The 23211-nt window shown below is 37.4% G+C and overlaps 1 protein-coding gene across 10 annotated transcripts in view; it reads right to left on the bottom strand.

Moving 5' to 3' along the window:
* PLEKHA8 (pleckstrin homology domain containing A8) overlaps positions 1 to 23211 on the bottom strand; it is a 96962-nt gene that overhangs the window by 5230 nt on the left and 68521 nt on the right. For 7 of the 10 annotated variants that reach the window (XM_082397968.1, XM_082397967.1, XM_082397971.1 and 4 more), the window contains 8 exons: positions 22465 to 22505; positions 20486 to 20643; positions 18169 to 18328; positions 17677 to 17762; positions 14431 to 14489; positions 13916 to 14046; positions 13193 to 13263; positions 4352 to 4413 (listed from right to left, as the gene is read on the bottom strand). In XM_082397968.1, coding sequence (XP_082254094.1) covers positions 4352 to 4413; positions 13193 to 13263; positions 13916 to 14046; positions 14431 to 14489; positions 17677 to 17762; positions 18169 to 18328; positions 20486 to 20643; positions 22465 to 22505 — 768 coding nt within the window. Of the gene's footprint in view, positions 1 to 1779; positions 1914 to 4351; positions 4414 to 13192; positions 13264 to 13915; positions 14047 to 14430; positions 14490 to 17676; positions 17763 to 18168; positions 18329 to 20485; positions 20644 to 22464; positions 22506 to 23211 lie in introns of all 10 variants that reach the window. The other 3 variants (XR_014246324.1, XR_014246325.1, XM_082397966.1) reach the window with 2 other exon arrangements.

Below are 23211 nucleotides of genomic sequence, written 5' to 3'. Positions count from 1 at the left end.
AACTCCTAGAACCTCAGTTTCCTCATCTATAGAAGATGACTGATAGCACTTTCCTTATTTGAGGGATTAATGGGACATGTAGGATGTGTTTATTCCACTGCCTGGCACATAATAAATACTCAAATAATGATAGGGGTACAGGGAGAGCAGAGAATGAAGGGAAGGCAACTGTCCAAAAATATAATGTGAGAAAATCTCCCAGAACTGAAGGATATGAGTCTCCAGATTTAAAGACCTATCCAAGTGCTCAGCAGAATGAATGATAAAGACCAAAAGGAGAACACGGTGAAATTTTAGAATGTGGGCACAAAGAACAGATCCTAAAAGCATCTAGAAGGAGGTGAGGAACAGTTTATACAGAGTAGCACATTAGATTTTACAATAGTAACATTGGAAGCTGGAGGACATCGGAGGAATGTCTTCAAAGTACTGAGAGAAAATTACTATTAACTTAGAATTCTAAACCAGCCAAAGCAACACTCTAGGAAAAAGGGGCAGAATAAAGATAGTTTCAGGAACTCAAAAATTTAGCTCCCTTGTACCCTTTCTTAGGAAGCTACTAGAGTTTGCATACCATCAAAAAAAGGGATTGGAACAAGAAATAGGAAGTCATAGGACTTGGGAAATGGAATTAGGATGAGGTGGGGATGCCTTATAAGAAAACCTGTGAAGAAAAGTCCTAGGGCAATAGCAGTACGACAATTTAGACTGGAAGAAGAGTTTAGAAAGTTCTGGAAGGGCACACTCCAAGAAAAAAAAATACAGATAATCTGATACATTCGTGAGTTCAGAATGATGGTGATCTGAGAAATCCAATGGTACAGGGAAAAATGTAAAACTCATGTAAGAAAGAATGAAAAAAGTCATAGAATTTTGGCTCATCATCATCATGTTACCTTGTGATATAATTATATAGGGAAGGTGGAGGCAGGGGAGGTGAGGTAGTGACAGTAAGGTCTAAGAGAGCTAATTTCTAATCTATAACAGAAATCAACAGTAATTAAAATTGATAAGGCCACAAAGAACAGTAAATAGTTTTAGAATTATGGAGGTATTGGAAGAAATGGTCAAAGCAGTTGAAAGTGGCAGCCTCTTTTAGTGAGTCTGAGAAGTATGGAACAAACTGCTATTTTTTGTTATAACCTTTTTGGACTCTGTGATAAAAAACAAAACAAAACTCTATGTACATATATTTAAGTAAAATAAAAAATTTTTAAAGTTTCTCCAGAGTGGAACCCAGGACTACAGATTTCTCAAAGGCTCCTAGTGGACTGTGGTGCAGCCGGGTCTATTTGGGAAACAATGACAGAACTCAACTGAAGATGAAGCCAAAACAGGGAGCCACAGAAAGAGGCAGAGCCTAGACTGGGCATCAGTTCCACAGACAGTAAACTGTCTGAAGATAAACGTTCACTATTTGTCTGGTAAATGAGTCAAATTCCTTGAGCATAAAAGCCATTTCCCTGAGCAACCAGGATTAGTTAAATGAATCTGCCCCTGATAATTTTAATTAGCACATTAGAAAACTCAATAAACTTTCCAAAGTAGGGATGACTTAGAGAATAACAGGAGAGAGACTGAAAGGTAGCTCCTCTACTGATAAGGCTGTTGCCAAATGCTCAACATAATCTATTTTCTTAAAAACCAGCAACTTTAAAAACTATTGGCAATAATATCAAGTCTTCAAAATGTTCTTACTCTATAACTTTGGGTGTATTACCTCACCTCTATGTGTTTCAGGTTTCTTTGTCTATGAGCAGGGAAAATAAGAGAACCTACCTTAGAGTTATGAGATTAATAACTTTATGTAAGTGAAGCACTTAAAACAACATCTAGTGCATGGTAAGTGCTCCAATTCTAAGTTGTGGCTGTAGTTTCTCGGTATTAGACAGAGCAATTCTACTTCTAGGAACCTATTTTGAGGAAATAACAGTTTTAGTCAAAAATGCATAAAAACATGCATAAAAAATGCATAAAATGCTGTTCTGTCTGTAAAAACAAACTTAGAAGCAGCTGAAATTTCCAACACAGAGATTTGGGCAAATAAATTATGGTACCTCCATACTCGGGAAATATTATGCAGTCCCTAAAAATAAGTGGGGAAGACTATGGCTAACACTGCTGTTGGATACACAGCAAACTTGTTCCAAGAGTAAATTCTAAGAGTTCCCATCACAAGGAGAAAAATATTTTCCTTTCTTTTTTTTAAATTGTATCTATATGAGAAGATGGATGTTAGCTGAAGCTATTGTGGTAATCATTTCACAATACATGTAAATCAAACCATCATGCTGTGCACCTTAAACATACAGTACTGTATGTCAATTATTTCTCAATAAAACTAGAAAATATAAAAAATTAAAAAGTGGAGAAAAAGAATACAAAATTATACAACCAGCTAAATGTCAAAAAAATTTATATGCATATACAGAGTAGGTATACAAAATAAAGATAATTATACACATAAAATAAACATGTAAATATAAAAATATAAGTATAAGTAGACATTTATATAAATATATGAAATGAAATAGAACAATATTGAAAAGAATATGTAAAAATATATGAAAATAAGAGCTAAGAAGGTAAAACACAAAAATGTTAAAAATCCCTATTATAGAGTGGTGAGATTATGGACAATTTTAATTTTTCCCCTTTCTATTCTTCCATAATTAAAAAAAAATTTTTTTTACAATGAGTCTAAATTACTATATATTGGGAAAAATCCTGTAAGTTAAAATGTTCTTTTAAAGACTCATGCTTATGATAAATTTTGTGCTATAGCTTCATTCTTGTTGGCAACATCTCAGATCATCAATAATATTTCAGGATTAAACTCTGCCCTCTATACTGAAAAAAAAAAAAAAACCCAAACCACATTTATGTTTCTTATAAACGGTGCAGCTCAGTGCTTTTATGCTTTGTCACCTCACCAAGGGAACTCAGGTGTCAGGCACCTACAGGCAATCACAGTATTTACTCAGGGAGACTGATGAATGCAGCAGCATCCTTTGCCTAATTTCTCACTCGCAGTTTCTCAGTTATTCTGTCTTCACTGTGGAGAGCTGTGATGGGTGGGATGAGCACCGGCCTTGGAGACAGCAGGTCTGGGTTTAGCCCTGGACTCTGCCACTGCCTCACTCTGGGACGGGAACAAACAGTTCCGAACTTGTAAAATACTGGGAGTTAATCCTGAGGATTACCAAAGATAATGAACACAGAAGTACCTGGCACAGTGCCTGATACACAGTAAGTGTCCAACAGCCAAATGGTAACTATTATTATGTTATTAAACATGCACTGAAGGTAAGTGTGAGCAGTCTGTGGCTGCAACTGGTCTGGCTCCTATTCCAATGAACAGCAGGACATAGAGCTAGTCATCTCTATGCTTTCAAAAATGTTTCATTTTCACTAAAATTTGATTTCTTCCACGGTAAATTCTTCCCATTTTCTTTACCTGCCTCCTAGTAAATCATGACCTGAACAGTTCTTACCTTAGGCAAATGATGTCTCCCATGCTTTAAATTAGTAAAAGACCATCATCTGCAAGGCTATTTTTAATCCCCCGACCTTCCAAACAACACTCATATTCTATGACATTTCCTACTGTACCACTACATGAGACTCCGCCTTTTCATGGCCGCACCTGACTAAGGCTGACCTCTCCCCAGATGGGAGAATAACAGAGTATTACTGCTGACATAAAGGGGCCATCTTCTCCTTCTATTTTACAAAGCAGGCTAAGTGATTTGTCCAGGGGACTATGATCCTCAGGTGCGTGTTCTTCCTAGGTCATGCAAGGAAGGAAGGAGCGGTAGCTAACAGGAGCCAAAACATATGAATACAAACACCTCCATAAAGAAAATAACTGGGTAAGAAGAGATATCTACTCCTAGCCACTGGCAACCCAGGTCAGTTAATATTCAAGACAAAATTCAATTTAGGGGGAAAAAAACTGACTAAAATCTGAGAATTAACAGGATTGACTTTAACAGGCAGCAGAGGGAGCTATGGGCTTGAAACCACCACTGGTTTCCCCTCAATGGTGAGCATTTGACAGCTTCCTGCTTATCTCTACACTGACACTCTTTACTACCGCATCAGAAGGCAACCACTTTTGAGACAAATCTTCTCAGGGTCACTGGAACTAGATAAGGTGAAGCACATTCTAATAGTCTTTTCTTACTTTTTATTGCCAACATTTCCACACAACAAAGACCTATAGACTTAAATGAAATAAGCAATATTTTGTTCTTATTCTCAAAAACAAACAGAAACACCACACACACAAAGCAAAACAAAACACCTTGCTGTGACCATCAGAACATTAGGAGGCAGAAGGATTACTTACCGCAAAAACCCCTCGAACTACCCAGCCATGGTGTTGCCGTAATGTTTTACCATATGCATTATCTTGAAAAGAAGAAAAACTCCATGAGGAACAATTTCATCAGAATTTGATGTGCTATTTGTATCATGTCCTTTCTAATGTATGTAGTAGCACATTCCTATTGGTATTAGAAACTGATAAAAAAAGCTGAATTATGAGATTATGTACCCCAAAAGTCTTGAGTAGGAAAAAAGCCTACAGAGATTTTTTTTTAAAGAAAAATTGGTATTTCCACTCTTACCCTGTGTCATATCTGAACTTCAGCTTATTATCATGGTTGGAAAATTCAATACATAGAAGGAAGTAAAGAGGGAGGAAAAGATATTGTAATATAGAGACCAAATACAATTTAAAATACACTATAAAGATATAAAAATGCAGTTCTTTGAAATGTTGTGTGATCCTGAGCCAGTCCCTTAGCTGATCTCTCTAACCATCTGTTTCCCCCTTTGTAAAGTGACCTCCAAGGTTCTCTTCAATTCTAACATTCTATTCTGGGATGTCAAATGCTTGTCCTAGATGTCCCTATGACCCTGGATATACAGTTTAAAAGCTAGAAACCTTTAAAACTATTACGGAAAGAACAGCTTGAAGTTATTAAGGTAGATATAAAGTAATTGCTGAGGCCTATTGATAGAAGTCATTCACACTCTAGACTTTAAAGATAAAAACCTATTATTTTTGTCCCAATGAGTTTTTTAAAAGGAGATTTAAAAACTGCTATATAATAATTTTAATTACCCCCCAAAAATCTCAAGAACAAGATGACTGCATTTTATGCAAGGGATGTGTTCCTGAAGGCTTTGAATAATTCAATATATGCAAAATTCAAAACTGATTTTTCCACAGGAATAAATGCGCTCTCAGGAGGGCACAGCTCTACCTCACCACAGTGCATTTTTATTTCAATGCTCCATTTTATTTTGTCAGCATCATCTCCAGTGGTCTACAGAGCCCTCACACTCCTAAATTACAGCACAGAGTATCATGGGGGTTGTTTGACCTTCTTTATCATGTTTTACCACATCTAAATTTTATTCCAAATTTATTTATTTTCATGGGCTAGTTTCAACACTAGTACAAGCACCACCATCAACCATTTAATCAATGCTTGGGCGACACTGTAATAGGATATAATGACATTTTAAATTATAACAAGAGCAGATGTTAAAATAACAAAAAAAAGACACCAAAACCACAACCACAAGCTCCTATGCAGTAAAAAGCAGTGCGGTTCACAGAATACTGCCAAAGAACATCAGGTATCTGCATTTTACTGGGCAAAACAGCACTGCCATGTGGCTGTAGCTTGAACACAGTTTACTATTTATTCAAGCTCTCTAGCTTTGAAATGATGTAATTCTTGTCAATTTCTATTTTTAAAATTTGGGTGAGGCTTTATTAATACTTTTAGCATACCACGTATCAATTTTACATAATTCAGGTTTGCATAAAATACATCATATTTTGTATAAAAGAAGACTGTACGTCTGAATTCTAACAGCAGATTTTGCTGGCTATCTAAAGTTTTAGGAATGGGTTGAAATGCCAGCATCCAGTGTGGTGAAGCCAAAGCAAAAATGATAAAAATCAATAAATTCAAGTGCAGAAAGGACTCTTAGAAATAGCCTAAAGGAGAACTCAATATTAAATTCAATCTTTTTCTTAGAACAGTCTGTAGGCTAGGACAGTGTCAAAGATACAAGTCTTCAATGTAAGCCACACTTAAAACCTATCTGATTCTCTAAGGGGACAGATGTTTTCAGGGACATTTTGGATGGTATCTAAGACCTTAGCGAAGAAAGGGTTGCTAGCACACAAAGCATATAGGTGCAGACGGGCAGGAAATACTAGGCACAGCCTCTGTGGTAAATCAGCAAGACAGTCAACTTTCTTCTAACCGTCTAAGGAGCCATCTGGGCTGGTAAGAAGGTGTACAGGTCCATGGAAAACATCCTGAGATGAGTCACAGAGGTATACTGGGAACACTTTCTTTCTTGTGATCCTAATCCATGTAAGGTATTAAATGCCATTAAAAATCAGTAGATGAAATTTAGTGCCATTACAATCTGCTCGTAGACATCTGTGATGGAACAGCTGCTCCATTCAACAAGAATTTAGTGCGAGTCTACCACTGCCCCTTACTAAGTGCAAGGCAGCAGGGATCACTGGGTGATTTAAACTCAGTCCCTTGCCCTCAGGAAGTTCATGGATTTATAAGAGAGCCAGCCTTTAACAAATCATTGCTATGCAAATTGCCAACTGCTATAACAGAGATCTCTATCCAGTGCTACAGGAAAAGAAAGAGAGATGAATCCAGCCTGGGAGCAAGTGGACAGAAAGAATTCTCCAAAGGAGTCTCAAAGGCTGGGTAGGGCAGACAGTAGGGTGGCACCTGGGGCTGCAGACAGAGAAAGCTACATGGAGTTGTGAGAGATGGTGGCATGAAGGGGGAACAGTCCACTACGGCTGCAGATCACTGGGGCTGGGGCCAAACTGTGAGGACCTTTTTTATGCCGTGTCAAGGATTCTGAACTTCCCGCCTGAGGCACAGTCGTAGTTTAAAATAACACTTACTGCTTTTTTTCTGATTTCACAAATAATACATGCTCATTGTTAAAAATATGGAAAATGCAAAAAGGGAAGAACTAAAGAAACCTATAATCATGCCTCCCAGAGGTAACCACAGAGGGCATTCTGGAGGTATATTCTCTTAAGTCTTTTTTCCTATACAGATAGTATTATTTTCTTCCACTAACAGTCATGATCATTCTGATTTGGAATTGTGGTAGGGAAGTAAAAGGAGATGAGTATTTCTTTACGGTATGCAGCAAACGCAGCTGACCGCTGTCCTGGTCCCTGAGCCTTCGGCTCCAGAGTTCATCTGGCAGACAAACTGCCTGCTTATAAGGGCTCTGGGTCCAGTGCTACTCCAACCTCAGGGACCTTATACCTTTCCTACACTTTGCCTGTGAAGTCAACCACTCAGAAAAGCCCAGAAACCCTTCTCCATGCTCCCTTCTATGGGACAGCAAGAAAACAAGGATGCTGTGAGTCCAAGTAAGAGGGGCAGCCTGGTCTAAGGAAGAGAGAGTGTTTGTACAGCACCACGATCTGTGTCTCCCCCCAGCCCTTCTAGAGAAGGCAGTTGTTCCTTGCTGTGCCTGCATCTTGCCAGAGAAGAGACCCACTGGGCAAAATGTGGGCCAAGTAAGTCTAATGGGAGAAGAGGGAGGCAGAGAATTTAGGCTAGGTCCTGACTCAGGCCTAGGAAGACCACCTCTGCAATTGAAAACCAACAAATAAAATAAAACTCATAAAAGAAAAAGACTTGCCCCAAGTCTTTAGCTGACTTCTAGGGCTGCAAATATCCCTGCCATGTGAGGCTGCATTAAATTAGGATGAAGTCTAAGCATTGACCTATTTTGGTTACCTAGAGAAGATTAGATAATGAAATACATTAATCTTCACTATAATACCCATTCATTATCATAATGCATGTTCTATAATCTGGAAGTATTTTTGGCCTCTGAAAGACATAAATGATTCCCTTCTCCCAGTTCTCTGAAATGTGTCAGTTCCTTAGAAACTGAGTCAAAATTTCTAAGTAGGAAGCGTTGACAATCACCTTGCCCAATTCTCTTCCTCTTACAGATGAAAATACAGAAGACCCAGAGAGATAGTTACCTGCCCAAGGTCACAAAGCTAAAAGCAATGAGAACTTGGGGCATTCTTGTCACATTAAACCATTTTGACAAAACTAATGTTTATTCTCTGTGATAAAACAAAATAATGAAAATGAAAAATGTGCCTTTTCCCAGCCATATCTTGAAAAAATTGGAACCTTATTCTATTTATAAAAATGCAGATTTGATTTCTTTAATGGTTAGTCAAAAACTTTCCATGAGGTATTTAGATATTATGCCTCAACCTATCATAGCATCTGAACAAGAACTACCTTTCCATTACTGTTGGTGGATAGCTATTCTGTCCAGGAACAGAATATATGAGAGTGTTTCTCTATTGTAAATCTATAATTGGTGAGAATTCGCAAAGTTACTTTGGGTTGTAGAGAGGGCAAAGGAGAAATGCAAATCTAAGCTTTAGGAGACAGCTTGAGAAGTAGACAAGCAAAGCCAGAAAAGGTGAAATCAATCATTCACTGAGCTCAGGAAGTGACAATCATCTCAGTTCTGCAAATGAGCTAAACTAGGAAGTCCTTAGGCAAGAATCACGAACAAAGAAAGGTTTGAAAGTGAATAAGCAGTGAATAAATGTGAAAATACCGAGAGAAAAAGGAAGAATGTGTATAACGTGGCACCATGTACATGAGTTTAAAACATGCAATACATTACTAGACACTGTTTGTGGACACATAAATATATAGTAAAAGTATAAAAACATTCATTATATAATGATAAACTACAAATTCTGGATGAAGATCTTCTCTGGAAGTAATGGGGTCATGAGGTAGTAGATGGTATTGTATTTACATATTTGGTCAAATGATAAATATTTGATATAATTCAAAAAACCTACTACTAGGAAAGTACCCCCAAATTCTTTACAGTGACTAAGCTTTGGGCAAAATGAATTGTATGGAGAAAAGCCAACTCAATAACCCGTTGACAGAGATGGAACAAGTACCCAGAGATATCCTTTGTTACCTTCAGGCACCATCGAGATGGAAACTTGTACTGTAAGCCAATTCTGCCATTAGAAGCACATGCTGTTAATAGTTCTGGAAAGGGCATGACTTGATTCACATTCCCCGATACTTTCAGAATAATTAGTCAAGTTATGATTTGATGTCAAATATCTGATTATGAGTTCTAACTTCATCTCTCTCATATAGCTCTCCTTGTTTGTGAAAGCCTTTCATATTAAATGCATAAGTAGCCTCCTCTACATTTTTTTTCTCCTATTCTGTGCTAGAGATCTTGGTTAGGTTAATGTTTACCCGACATTTATGGAATCATTCAGATGTGAGGGATGTGGCAATATGCTATCCTACTGAGGGAATAGTGCAGAACACATAATATTTAGTACAATGGTGCATGAAATGGCAGAGCAACTTTTCTTCCTTTCACTTACAAAGATGCTTTCCAAAGCCTCTTCTTGATGTGGCATCTGTGAATGGAGGGGCTCAGCTACAGGGTGGACCATTAAACACATTTGCCTTGTGTACCCAACTCTTTCCTTAGAGTGATCTCTAGAGAATGCCAGAGGACACTAGAGTTCAGAGCAGCTCTTGGCATGAGACCACCCAAAATATTCCACTCTGATCATCATTATGGGGAATTCAAGTGATGGCTCAAATGCAAAAGGGGGCAGTGTAAAGCCCAAGGCCTCCTTCCAATTGCTGACAACTCATTCTAGGTCACAGAACTGCAGCAATACAATGACTATACATGCATTTTCCAGAGAGTTAATAGATGTCAAGGCTTCCATTGTGTCATTTAGGACTGTTACATATCATCTCCCATTTTCAAAGCCACTAAGACTATCCAAAATTATGAGCAGTTACCTCAAAACCTTTCTTAAGCAGTGTTTTCAAATTTGGGAGTGTCATCCAAGGTTTATCCTTAATTTATCCCTACTAATTGTCTTGCTTTTCCTAGGTTAGGAAAAGTTTTCAGCGATTGGGTAACCAGCCAATTATCATGAAAAGGAGGCAAAAGTAACTGATGCTATGGGTAACTAATTTCAGTACTTTTATTCCTGCTTATTTAATAATTACTTAGATGCAGTCAAAATTCCCAAATAACCAAATGTAGCCTAGTGACAGGTGAGCTTCAACATCCCAGCTCTAGATGAACGGGTCTCAAACTTGAGCATGGATTAGAATCACTTGCATGACTTGTGAACACACGCATTGCTGGGTCCCACCTCGGGAGTTTCTGAGTCAGCAGGTGTCAGGTGGGACCCAGTAGTCTGCCTTTCTAATAAGTCTCCAGGTGATGAAGATGCTGCTGTCCTTGGACCACTTTGAGAACCACTGATCTAGATCTGAGACCCTAGGGAAAGTACTTATCCTCTCTAAACCTCAGTTTACTTGCTGTAAAAGGGGAGTACTCAGAAGATTAAATAAAATGTTTATGGAGAACCTAGTGTTATGCCAACACTGGGTGCTCTATAAATGGTAGCTGTTATTACAATAACTCAAATTCAATTTTATAATAAAAAATGCAAGCTAATTTGCCTATATGTGGCATATAAATTGCACATACCCACTCTTTTACTTACATACCCAAACTATCTCATTTTAGACAAGATATCAGTTCTGCTTATAAAGCCTGTGATTTCAAAATGAGAAAAAAGAAGCCAGCAATCCAGAAGAAATAGGCAACAAGCAGCCTATGGGTTCTGAATAGTTAATGTGTAAACATTTCTCATAAATCTCTGATTTGTTTGCACAGAACTTGTTGTGCCTGTGTTTAGAGGGAAGGGGACTGGTTAGGGGAGCTTTCTCTCTCCACATTGAACAGCAGCAGGAAACTAGGGATCCCTATAAGCAGAGATGATTTAAATCATGAAAACCTCTGAAATAATCCTGAGCATCAGGATGAAAATCTCAAATTTATGGTCCCTTTTCCTTTCCACTGAAAACAGTCCAGCGGGGAAGAAAGGGAAGGAAAAGCTGAGATTGGCTGTGATTATTTCAGTTTTGAAGCAGCATTTACCCTTCAAGTCTCCTCTCTCTTCATAAAGTCAACATCTCTAGGCCCAGCTTTCAAATCAAGTAAAAGATAGGGGAGGAAAGGGGGCAGAATTAGGGATGGGGGCAGGGCAGAAAGGGTATATCCTCAACTGTCTCTCCACCTCCAAGGGGCAAAGCTTTTCTTTTCACTTGCTGTGTCCGGTAAGCAGCTGCGTTCTCCTCCATCCCAGCTCCAGCAGAGGGGTAATGAGATTAGCATCCCCCACTTGCCCTCACACAGCCAGCCATCTGAAAGCAGTAGCATCCTGTGACATGTGGAGTCCACCACGCACACAGTGCTGAATCCCATATCTTCTGCATTTCCTGCAGGTGGTGGAGTCTTCCTCCCAGTGTGAAACTTCCATACTAAGAAGTCAGTCTGGAGAGAAATTTCAGGCTTGGCAACTGAGCTTGGTAACTTTCCATTTGTGATTTGGGACAAATAAGTCCCATTTTCTGGTAGGTTATCAACTTTTTACGTGTCATGATGATGAGAATATAAACAACAATAGAAGCTAACCTCTATTAAGTGCTTATTATGTACCAAATTTCTAATCTTTTCACATGCATAAACCTACTTAATCTTACAACAATCTTATTAGGGAAATCAAATCATCATTCCCATTTTACAGATGAGGAAATTGAGGCACAGAAAGGCTAAGTAAAAAAATTGCCTAAGGGCACAACACTATCCAGAAAGCCCATGATCTTAATCACTCCACAAAGTCATCAAGTTTGATAGATACTGGTTAGGGAGTCCTAATAGTCATGGTGAATATATTTTTAGTACTGAAATCAGGACACTTAGGGGAGGATATAACTGAGACAGTCCTGGAAACTCAAGGATGTATGAGAAACCCCAAAATGCAGGTAGCTCAGGGATGGTGGAGAAGACCTTCTGTGGGAGAAATGAGGACCTTAGAGCTGGGGATCCCAAAATGACCCTGCTTCAGATCCTTTGTGGTCTTAGTGTGTCTTTTAATCTTTCAGAATTTCAGTTACCTAACCTGTAAAAATGGATTGATGTGAGGACTAGGTTGTCTAAATTTTTTATACAGTGTTACAGAAATATCAGCTTTTATTGTTTCATGGCACATCAGCAAATTTCTATACAGGGAGGCCTGGGAAAATCACAGAGGGGCAGGATCCCTCAAGACTCATGACCCAAAGGGAGGACTAACAAAAGGAAGAACTCACCCCAACACTGATAAAATGCTGTGTGAACACTGGCTCCTCCTCCCCAGCAGAAGCATCTAATTCATTCATTTCATTATTTATAATCATGACTGCCTAGAGCCTGACCATGTGCTTCTCTACATCATAATAATACAGGGCTTCAAAGTAATATGGAATCTCACTCCCACCTGCTCACCTCAGTGCCCATCCTGGAAGGATTTCCTAGAGACCAAGATTGAGAGTTTAGCCAGTCTGTCGTAGCACTATGAGGATGCTTCCAAGTCTTCAATGTTTTCCAAAAGTGGTCCGATAGGTGCGTTGATCCATCCATCTATCCACCCACCCACCCACCCAATGTTTATTAAGTACCTACAATGTTCCAGTCACTGCATTAAGATGCTGGAGATAACGGACGATCTCCTTTGACCATGGCCTTCATCCGAGTCTCAACTACCACCACAAAAATGGGGCACGTAGGGTACTTGAGGAATACAAGACGATGACCAGCCCTTCATCTCACTTCAGAGCAAATTCCTAGGGTTGCCCACACCCTCCCTTTTATGGTCTCCAAAACTAGCTTCTCTCTGGATACGGATTTTAGAAAACTATACAGTTATCTCAAGATTCATTTAGGAAGAACTGACTTCTTAAAAATATTAGGTTTTCCTATTAAGATTAAAAGATGGCTCTCTATTAATTTAGCTCTTCTTTAAGATATACTGATTTTTAATAAGTTAGATCTAGATTACCAGGTCACTATCTCATGAGTTCTTTTTTAACAAAGCATATAAGAAACAAACAATTAATAATAATGAAATAGAAAAAAAACAAAATCAGATCTTGAAAAGCACACCCTATCTCCTCCTCCAGGGGTCTCCATTCCACATCTTATTCAATTGATCAACCAAAATGTAAATAACACTTACTCAGGGCTGTCTGGATGTCCTTTTCTCCATTTTTCACTTCTGTCAAAAATCCCTTCAAAAATTTGAGACCTCTAAAACAAAAAAGAGGAAGAAATATTATTTTCAAAGTTCATTTATGTTGAATGGGTATGAATAAATGGCAGACATCAGCTTCTTTTTCAGTAGTGTCTTGGGCATAGCAATAAACAAGTCAAGTCACATGGCAGCCCTTCCTAAGTTTCCTCCCTGTGACTTCCCTTTAGCTTGCTCTAGACGATTCTTATCTGAAATACCTACACAGTGGTTTTCAAAATGTGGTCCCAGGACCAGTAGCTTCAGCATCACCTGGGAACTGGTTAGAAATGCAAATTCTGGAGCTCCACTCCAGACTTACTGACTCAGAAATTGGGTTTTGGGTGGAGCAATCTGCGTTTTTTAATAAGCTCTCCAGGTGATTCTGATGCCATTACAGTTTGTGATCCACTGACTTAAAGACAAACCAATCAGCTTTACTGTCCTTTATGATTCCTATCTTATATATTCTATTAATATTAACAATGTTTATCACTAGCAAGACAGAGGCAAAAAAAAGTTGATATTCTATTCTTCAGGCCTTCTAGAAAAGGCTATACATGGGTTACAGCTTTCACTCAGAAGTAGCCTCTTTTGCATAACAATTTTTTTGGGGGGGTAACGTTTCAACTAAGCTGGATTTCAACTGCTGCCCCACCCCAGCTGCCTCACCTCTTCAGCCACAGGAGGGCTTCTGTAGCTGAGTTCCTAACCTGGGCTACATCGGCCTCCACTTCGTGCAGCACTATCTTCTGGAGTGTGGTAAACTCTTCTTTGTTGGTTATATACTTCTGATTTACTTTCTGCAGGAGAAGCAGGGAAATAACCTAAGTTAAAAGCGCTAAAGCTATCAAGCAAGTCAGTTTACTGTTGAGACATAAGTTTGTCAACCAGGCCTCTAAGAAATCAAAATGAATTAAGCCTCTCTTACCTTCTTCCTTATGCTTTCCAAGTAATCTGTTTTATTTGTTTGAGGATTCTTATTAGGCTTAAGCTAGAATTAAATAGTTTGAGGGTTTTAAAGTACTGTTTTTAAAGTATTTTTTCCTCTGAGAAAGGTTCTTACAGCTGGCCTACACTTTTCATCCCGAGTATAAAACTCAACAATCATTTGTTTCTGAATGAGATTTCATGCAACTACTCCCTCCAAATATACAGTCTCCACAGAGACAAGCCAGTATATTCACCTTAATATTTCCAACTAGATCCATTTTAACAGGAGCAAACACTGTAGGGCCAAGTTTGTCTAGAAGAAAAGATTGAAAACATCTTTGAAAAAGCAATTTTTTCAAGTGGAAAACATTTTTTATAGTAGCAATGAATTTAACAGGCCCCCCCCACCCCCCGCCAAACTTTTATTTTTTGCTTTTAAATCATTTTCTAAACATAAGCTTCAAAGGTCCCTGGCACACTGTCATTGCTTTTTTCTACTGCACTGCTCTGAAGTGAGTAACTATAATAAGGGCCTAAGGGCAGGTGAGGATAACCTTATAAGTTTAGAATGCGCACTGTAATCCTTAGGGCTGCACTGTCCAATACGGTAGCCAGTAGATGTGTGGCTACTGAGCTCCTGCAATGTACCTATTCCAAACTGAAATATGCCGTAAGTATAAATATATACCAGATTTCAAAGACTTAGTACCAAAAAAAGAATGCCAAATATCTCATTAATGATTCTTTTATATGGATTCCATGTTCAGATGATATATTGTATATACCAAGTTAGATAAAATACAATATTAAAATTAGTTTTATCTGTTTTGCTTTACAATTTTAATATGCCTACCAGAAAATTTTAAATTATATATGTAGTCTGAATATTTTTGTTGGATAAGAGCAACTAAAAAAAGTAACACAAAGGGGTATAGCCAAAAAGCCAAAAGAGAAAATATAATAAAATTCTAAAAAATACTTGACTCATCCAAAAGAAAGGCAGGAACAAAGATAGGTAGCTAAAAAGCTAAAAGAGGAAATAAAACAGAATACAAAAAATAATTGATTAACTGGGCAGAAATCAAGAAAGGAGTAAACAAGGAAGAACACATGAGACAAACAGACAATAAGTAGCAAGATGGTAGAAACAGACAGCAAGATAGCCAGCTTAAATTCATCCAAACAATGTAATTTATTACATTAAGTACAGGAAAAAAACATGATAATTTCAATAAACACAGAAAATACATTTTATAAATTAACTCATTAATGATTGTAAAAAACAACTCAATATACAAGTCAATTGTATCTATATGCTATTAATAAAAAATTGGAAAATGAAATACTTTTCACAATAGCATAAAAAAACATAAAATTCTAAAATTTATTCCTAACAAAAGATGTGTAAGACCTTTACACGATACAAAACATTGTGAAAATAAAGACCTAAGTAAATGAGAGATACAGCACATTCATGGATTAGAAGACTCAATGTTGTTTAAGATGTCAATTTCCTACTAATTGGTTCACAGATTCAATGTAATCCTAATCAAAATCCCAACAGGCTTTTTAATAGAAACTGAAAAGCTAAAATTTATATGGACATGCAAAGGACCTAGAATTGCCAAAACATCTTGAAAAAGAAGAACAAAACTGGAAGACTTACATTATCTGATTTCAAGCCTTACACAGTAATTAAGATACTGTAATACTACCATGAGGAAAAACAACAGATTGTTGAAACAAAAGAGAGTCCAGAAATAGACCCACACTTACAGGGTCAACTGGTTTTCAAAGCACTACCAAGGTAATATAAAAGGGAAAAAAGATGCTTTTTCAACAAATGGTTCTTGAATAACCAGATAAAGGAAAAAAAAAAAAAAGAAGGAATCTCAACCCTTACCTCACACCACATAAAAAACTGATTCCAAGATGGATCACACATGTAAACTTAAAATCAAAAATAAAAAGTGTAGAAGACAACACAGAAAACTATCTTCATGACCTTGGGGATAAGCAAAGATTTTTTAGGATACTGAAAGCACTAACTATAAAAGAAGAAAACATAGATAAATTGGATTTAATGAAAGTTAAAAACACTGCTCTTCAAAAGGAATCATTAAGAAAAGAAATGAACAAGTCATAGTCTGGGGGAAAATATTCATAATGAGTATGTCTACAATGAAACGTTATTCAGAACATACATAGAACTCTTTCAATTCAATAATAAAAAGAAAATTAACCAACTGTTAAAAATAGGTTAAAGATTTGAACAGACTTCACAATGGAAGAGATAGCAATGGTCGATAACCGTATGAAAAAGTGCTCAACATCATTAGTCATCAGAGAAATACAGATTAAAGCCACAAGATACCACCAAACACTCACAGAAATGGCTGAAGCCAAAAATACTGACACCACCAAGTGCTAGTGAGGATGTGAAGCAACCAGTATACTCATATATTGCTATTGGAAGTATACAACGGCACAACCACTCTTTATGAAATTACATGTATAAACCCTATGAATCAGCAATTCCACCCCTAGGTATTTACTCAGAAATGAAAACATGTGCCCACAGACACAACAACGTTCAGAGCAATTTCACTTATAATAGCCCCAAACAAGAAACTACCCAAATGTTTATCAGTAGGAGAATGAATAAACAAACTGGGGTAGAGTCACTTAATAGAATACTATTAAGCAATAAAAAGCAATGAGCTACTAATACATGTAACAACAAAGGTGAAAACATTATATCAAGAGTATAATGCAAGAGGACGTAACATGATTCCATTTATATGAAACTTTAGAACACGCAAAACTAATCTATGGTGACAGAAATCAGTATGGTTGCCTTGGGCTGGGTGACAGGTTGTGGACTGACTGGCATAGGGAACATTCTGGGGTGATGAAAACATTCTCTGTCTTGATAGAGGTGTGGATTACATAGGTAGATGTATTTGTCAAAACTCACTGAATTATAACAGTTAAGTTCTATGCAAGATATACCTTGATTTAAAAAAGAGATACAGAGTTAAATGGATTATATAGCAAATTTCAACACATTAGCAATTCCTGGTACTACTGGCTCTATAAAAAGTAAATGTAATTTAAACTTAAATAAAGTTATATATATAATTTTTTTAATCTGAAAAAAGTTTTAGCTGGTAAAATGTTTTTTCATAGTATCAACAGATTTGAAGATCTGTTCCTCAACTACTTTCACTTTTGCTCTTATGTATGATTTCTAGAAAACAGAATTCCCTTTTTTCATTACACAACTCTAAGATCAATATTAATCATAATTAGAAATGAAATGGAAATATGTAATAATGCTTAAGGTCACACAGTTTTAACTATATGTGGCTAGTGATATGAAGAGGTAGATAAGAAGGGTCATCTCACTGTACACATAGTTCAGCATATTTCTACTACAAAATAACTGCAGTGAATCAGATCTAGAGACTATGAATTTAAGGCAAATCCAGCAATCTTACCTAATACTGGAACCACAGCATAACATGATGCTAAGAATGCTTCTGTGGGAATGCCACTGTCTTCCAGAAGTTCAATGTCACTAAAGCTAAACAATTTGGTGATACAGAGGAGGAAAGATTGAAAATACATTAGCATGCTCTGCAGTTCAGAGGCAGTCATGAAAACAGCTGCCCCTCTGTAGGTCAAATCATTTAGCTTCATCTCACAAATACGCCCCAGTGACTGTTCTTCTATTATAACACAGTCTAATAAAATCACTTTCCAAAGATAATCCACCAAAGCAAGCTAAAACTTGTTGACAGAGTATACTCTCACAATCCAATTCCTTCTTATCCACTGCTTCAGGCAAGGTAAACGGTAAAGCAGACGCTTGGTATGCCACATTCTCTATTCTGTTAGGATACGCCATCCCCTGAAAGGAACACCAAGATTGACTTTCCAGAAGGAAAGCTGGTATCCAACTGTCAGTGAGTTTAGAGAGTACAGAATACCTGGTGTTCATGGTACTAAAGAAAGTTGGGATGACTTCCTGGCCTTCTTCCCAGTGGGTTTCTGGAGAGCTGCTTGAGGATTGTGATTCAGACTGTGCCCAGTGGCTGTCATGATTTCCCAGGTTTTCCTCTCCATCTTCCTTTATCATTTCACTTTGGACTGTAAAGCAGGAGATACCTATTAGTAACCTTTTATTTACGTATTATAAGGTTAATATATATATATTCATTGTTGAACATTTCTAACACAGAAAAGTATACAGAAAGAAAAATCAGTGAAATACTATACATACACACACAAACAAAACTGAGTTTAAATACATGTAGATTTTCATCTAGCCTGTTTTCACTGAACAGTATATCATGAATATTTTCATTATCATTCAATACTCTTCAAAACATGGTTTTAATGACCATGTAATATTGAATCATGTTTATGTGGAGGGCATTTACATGGTTTCTAAAATTTCAGTATTATAGAGTTGAACCTCATTATTAGTGTATTCTGTCTTTGCGGATTTGCCTACTTGCTGAAGTTTATTTGTAATACTAAAATCAACGCTCATGGCACTCTTGCAGTCATTTTGGATATGCGCAGAGTGGTGAAAAAATTTGAGTTATCTGACACGCATGTTCCCAGCTGAGGTCGAACAAGGTGACATTCTGCCTTCTTGTTTCACCTTTCATACTGTATGCAAATGTGTTTATTTAGTGCCATTTTTTTTTGCATTCTTGTGCATTTTGTTGTTGATTTTGCTGTTTAAAAGGACCCCCAAGTGTAGTGCTGCCTAGTGTTCCTAAGCACAAGAAGGCTGTGATGTGCCTTATGGAAAAACACGTGTTATATAAGCTTATATAAGATAAGCTTCGTTCAGGCATGAGTTATAGTGCTGTTGGCTGTGGGTTCAATGTTAATGAGTCAACAATATATATAAACAAGGTATCTTTTTTTTTTTTTCCTTTAGGAGGAGGGACTCTTCTTTTTAATTTTTATTGGAATATAGTTGATTTACAATGTTGTGTTAGTTTCAGGTGTACAGCAAAGTGAATCAGTTATACATATACATATATCCACTCTTTTTTAGATTCTTTTCCCATAGAGGCCATTACAGAGTATTGAGTAGAGTCCCCTGTGCTATACAGTAGTTCCTTATTAGTTACCTATTTTATATATAGTAGTATGTATATGTCAATCCCAATCTTCCAATTTATCCCTCTCCCCAACAAAGCGTCTTTAAACAGAAACACACAAAACAATAATATGTTCTGATCAGTTGATGAAAATGTGAAAAGAGGCTTGCAGGAACCTAACCATGTATTTCCCCTAGGAGCAACGGTTCAGTATTTGCTAATTCAGTGTTTGCAGTGACTTTATAGAACAAAACTACCATGAGTAATGAGAATTAACTGTAATGTCATAAAGGACATCCCTGTCCATATATATTTGTCTTTAAATCTGACTATTCCCTGAGGACAAATTCCTAGAAAAAAATTATTGGGTCAAATAAATAATAGTACTGTTTTAATAGAAATTCTCCTGTCTATTATTTACTCAAGGGATAAGACTTCAGTGATGTATGGATTGCTTGCTGCAGGTTAACAGCTATGAAAATGCATCTTTTCTTCCCCCCACTCACCAGAGGAGATGAGGAGGAAACTTTTAAAAAAATTTTATTTTCAAACTATTTAATACACACTTATAACACAATTAAAAACTCTAAGATGGTTGTCATGGACTGATCTGAAGTTGGTTTTAGTAGTTACAGCCAATGAAATTAGTAAATCGAAAAGGGCAGCACTTTCAACTACAGATTATTACCTAAAACTTGGGAATTTGGCTTGATGAACACAGAGACGGCCAGGCAAAAATCTGATGGTACTTGGTGAATCCGGACATCCTCAGGCCTCACCAGAAACCAGGAGGATGGAAAACTGAACTGCCATAACTCTGCAGACTCTTAAGTTTCACATCATAGTCTATGTTCAATGGACTTTGAAATTCTGAGCAGAAGACCCTAATACTCATACTCTCTAAAAAGTCAGCACAGACAGCTACAGCTCACTGAAGCCCATGAACATCACAGCTAAGAACAGTGAGTGGGAAACTCCTCTTCATTCTGCCTTTTCAATAGGGGGGTCAGGTGGGATGGCAGAACGTTTTCAAGTGAACTCTGTTATCTTACGAACATCTGCCTCGGGAGCTACCTAGCACGCTGTCTTGAGGTCAATCCCTATCAAGTGTCTCATCATGGATAATGAATCAAAGCCCCATGATCCTTTTATTCAATGGTCTGCCTCACATCTTTTTTGTTTTTACCTGTTATATTATCATCTGTATTTTCTTCACTTGATATGCTGCGATCTGTCTCTGCAGGTTTCAAACATAAGGAGCTCTTCTTTTTCATTAGGATTTCTTCATCATCATTTATTTCCATATTTAAAGATCCATTCTCACAACTGTTTAACTCTGTTTGCCTAAAATTTTTTTAAAAGGAAAAAAGCCAAAAAGTCCAATTATTTGGTCATAAATAGACTGCACAGATAGATCCTATTCTGAGGGATGGGGAAGGGTCCACAACCACAATTACCAACTCCTTTTAACACTGATTAAAAAACAGAATTGTTAAATCAAGCCAAATCTCTCACCCCACCCTCCTGCCTCCAAGGCAGGTATCTCCTGTGCTGGGAGCAGGCCTGTCTCCAGGCTCAAGTTCAGAGACCAAAGAGCCATTCATGGCTCTTCACGCACCCTCAGCTGACTCAAACTTCCTGCTCCCCACCAGCAACAGGAAATATTCATTGATAGCACTTTGGTTTTCAATCAGCTTTTCTACAGGTACCACATTCAACACTTTTTCTCACTTTCCTCAGCTTCTCCCTGGAAGGTTTTTTCTCTCTCCTCACCTCTCAAATCACTGGCCACTTCCATTTGTTTGCCTAGCAGTTAACTGTCTAGAAGCCACAAGCTGTGGTCAAGGAAGACAAAAAAAACCCAGGAGGACAAAATACATCCTGAGGATCTGTTGCTCTTTAGGGTAACATAAAAGGCTATTTAACATGCAAGTGAAATAACTGATTCTGTTAAAGGGACAATCATAACATCTTATTATAAATAACTAGACTCAGCCAAATTAGAACAAAACCATTTTCTTCTAATAAGAATAAAGGGAAAAGGTCCAAGCTACATGTTGACTCCAGGAAAAGCATTTGTTTTTCTAAAAAAATACCATATTTCAACTTGGCAATTAAAAATATAGGAGTATATTGATGAAATACCTCAAAAGAAAAAAAAATCTACAAAGATGTTCCTAGTAGAAATAGTTACATCAGGAGAAAATTATTAACCAAATTGGGGAACAATCCTTGTACTAAAGAACCAAACAACAGTATATAAAGAGATGAAAATATTAAATAATAACTTGAAAGGACAAATACATGGACAATGTCAAAACACAGGAATGCTTATATGAAATAATAACTGAATAAAGACCCTAAATAATAGGAACACAACTGTGTAAAAGTGTACTTTTTTTCAGTAGTTCAGATTTTGATATTACGTTCTTTTTCCAACCTGTAAAGCTACCTAAGATTTTTATTTTTAAACAAAACAAAATAGCACTGTCTTTTCTGATAAAACCACACTTAAATCAATGCTCGGCTCCTTCACAAGAGAGGAGGTTCCAATACTCAGTACAACAGAGAAATGACAAGTTATTAGATGTGGTGGGTGAGATCCATATCCTGGGGAAATGCAAACATCTTCCCTAGTAGTCAGTGCTGAATGAAAGATCTGCAGTGCTTCAGGTTCACCTCTGGTATCATCTCAAATGATGAGAAAAACCACCACATGATTTCTTTTCTTTTTTTTTTTAAATTTATTTATTTTAATTTATTTATTAATTTTGGCTGTGTTGGGTCATTGTTGCTGCACATGGGCTTTCTCTAGTTGCGGCGAGCAGGGGCTACCCTTCGTAGCTGTGCATGGTCTTCTCAATGCGGTGGCTTCTCTTGTTGTGGAGCACGGGCTCTAGAGCACGTGGGCTTCAGTAGATGTGGCGCGTGGGCTCTAGAGCGCAGGCTCAGTAGTTGTGGCGCACGGGCTTAGTTGCTCCATGGCATGTGGGATCTTCCCGGACTAGGGCTCGAACCCGTGTCCCCTGCATTGGCGGGTGGATTCTTAACCACTGCACCAACAGGGAAGTCCACCACATAATTTCTTAAAAAAAAAACAAGGAATACCAATATCCTTATTTTTATATTTTTAGAAAGAAGAAAAAACAAAAAATGTTACTGTACCTTTCCAATGAATTATGAATTGGTACAATAGGATGTTTCATCTTTAAAAGAAGCAAAGAAAAGAAAATTCACATGTTAAACTCCCAACAGAATATTTTAGAGTTTTATCACATACGAAAGTGGTAAATATGATCATAACACACACTGCCCCACTCAAGAGGAATAATTTTAGGTCTTCCCAAAAGAAAGGAGTCATTGATCCCAACCAGTCTTTAATAGTTATTCAAATAAAGGTACCCAAATTTCTAAGAAAAAGGAAGATGGTCTTTTGAAGGGCCTAATTACCATATTTATACCCTTGGTGGTTAGCTTTCTTGTAATTACTATTACACTCATTAAATATTATTAAATACCAAACTATGATACAGCATTGTATCAAACACTGGAAGCATAAAGGTAAACAGTATGGGGTTCTTGCCCTTAAGGTAATTTCAATATAGAATAAGGCTAAGATAGGGGTATGCGTAGAGGAGGAACTCTTAGCCCAACTAAGGGATTCAGGGAAAGAGAGATTAAATTTTGAAGGATGAATAAGAGCTAACCAGGGAAAGACAGGTGAGAAGGGCATTCTTGGTACTGGGAAATGGCCCAAAGAAGCAGGGGAGCTACAAGCAGTTAATATGTTCAAGCCAGGTTATGAAAAAGAAAGAGGTTGGCGATGTGGGAAGGGGCTAAGACGTTTTGACCTTAACCTGTAGGCAATGAGGGAGCCACTAAAAGGTTTAGGTAAAGTGGCCCAATTTACAC

Source organism: Balaenoptera borealis (assembly GCF_965194805.1).
Source record: "Balaenoptera borealis genome assembly, chromosome: 7".
Lineage (NCBI taxonomy): Eukaryota > Metazoa > Chordata > Mammalia > Artiodactyla > Balaenopteridae > Balaenoptera > Balaenoptera borealis.
The sequence above is the reverse complement of the archived record's forward strand: the minus strand, read 5'-3'. Positions and strand labels throughout refer to the sequence as shown.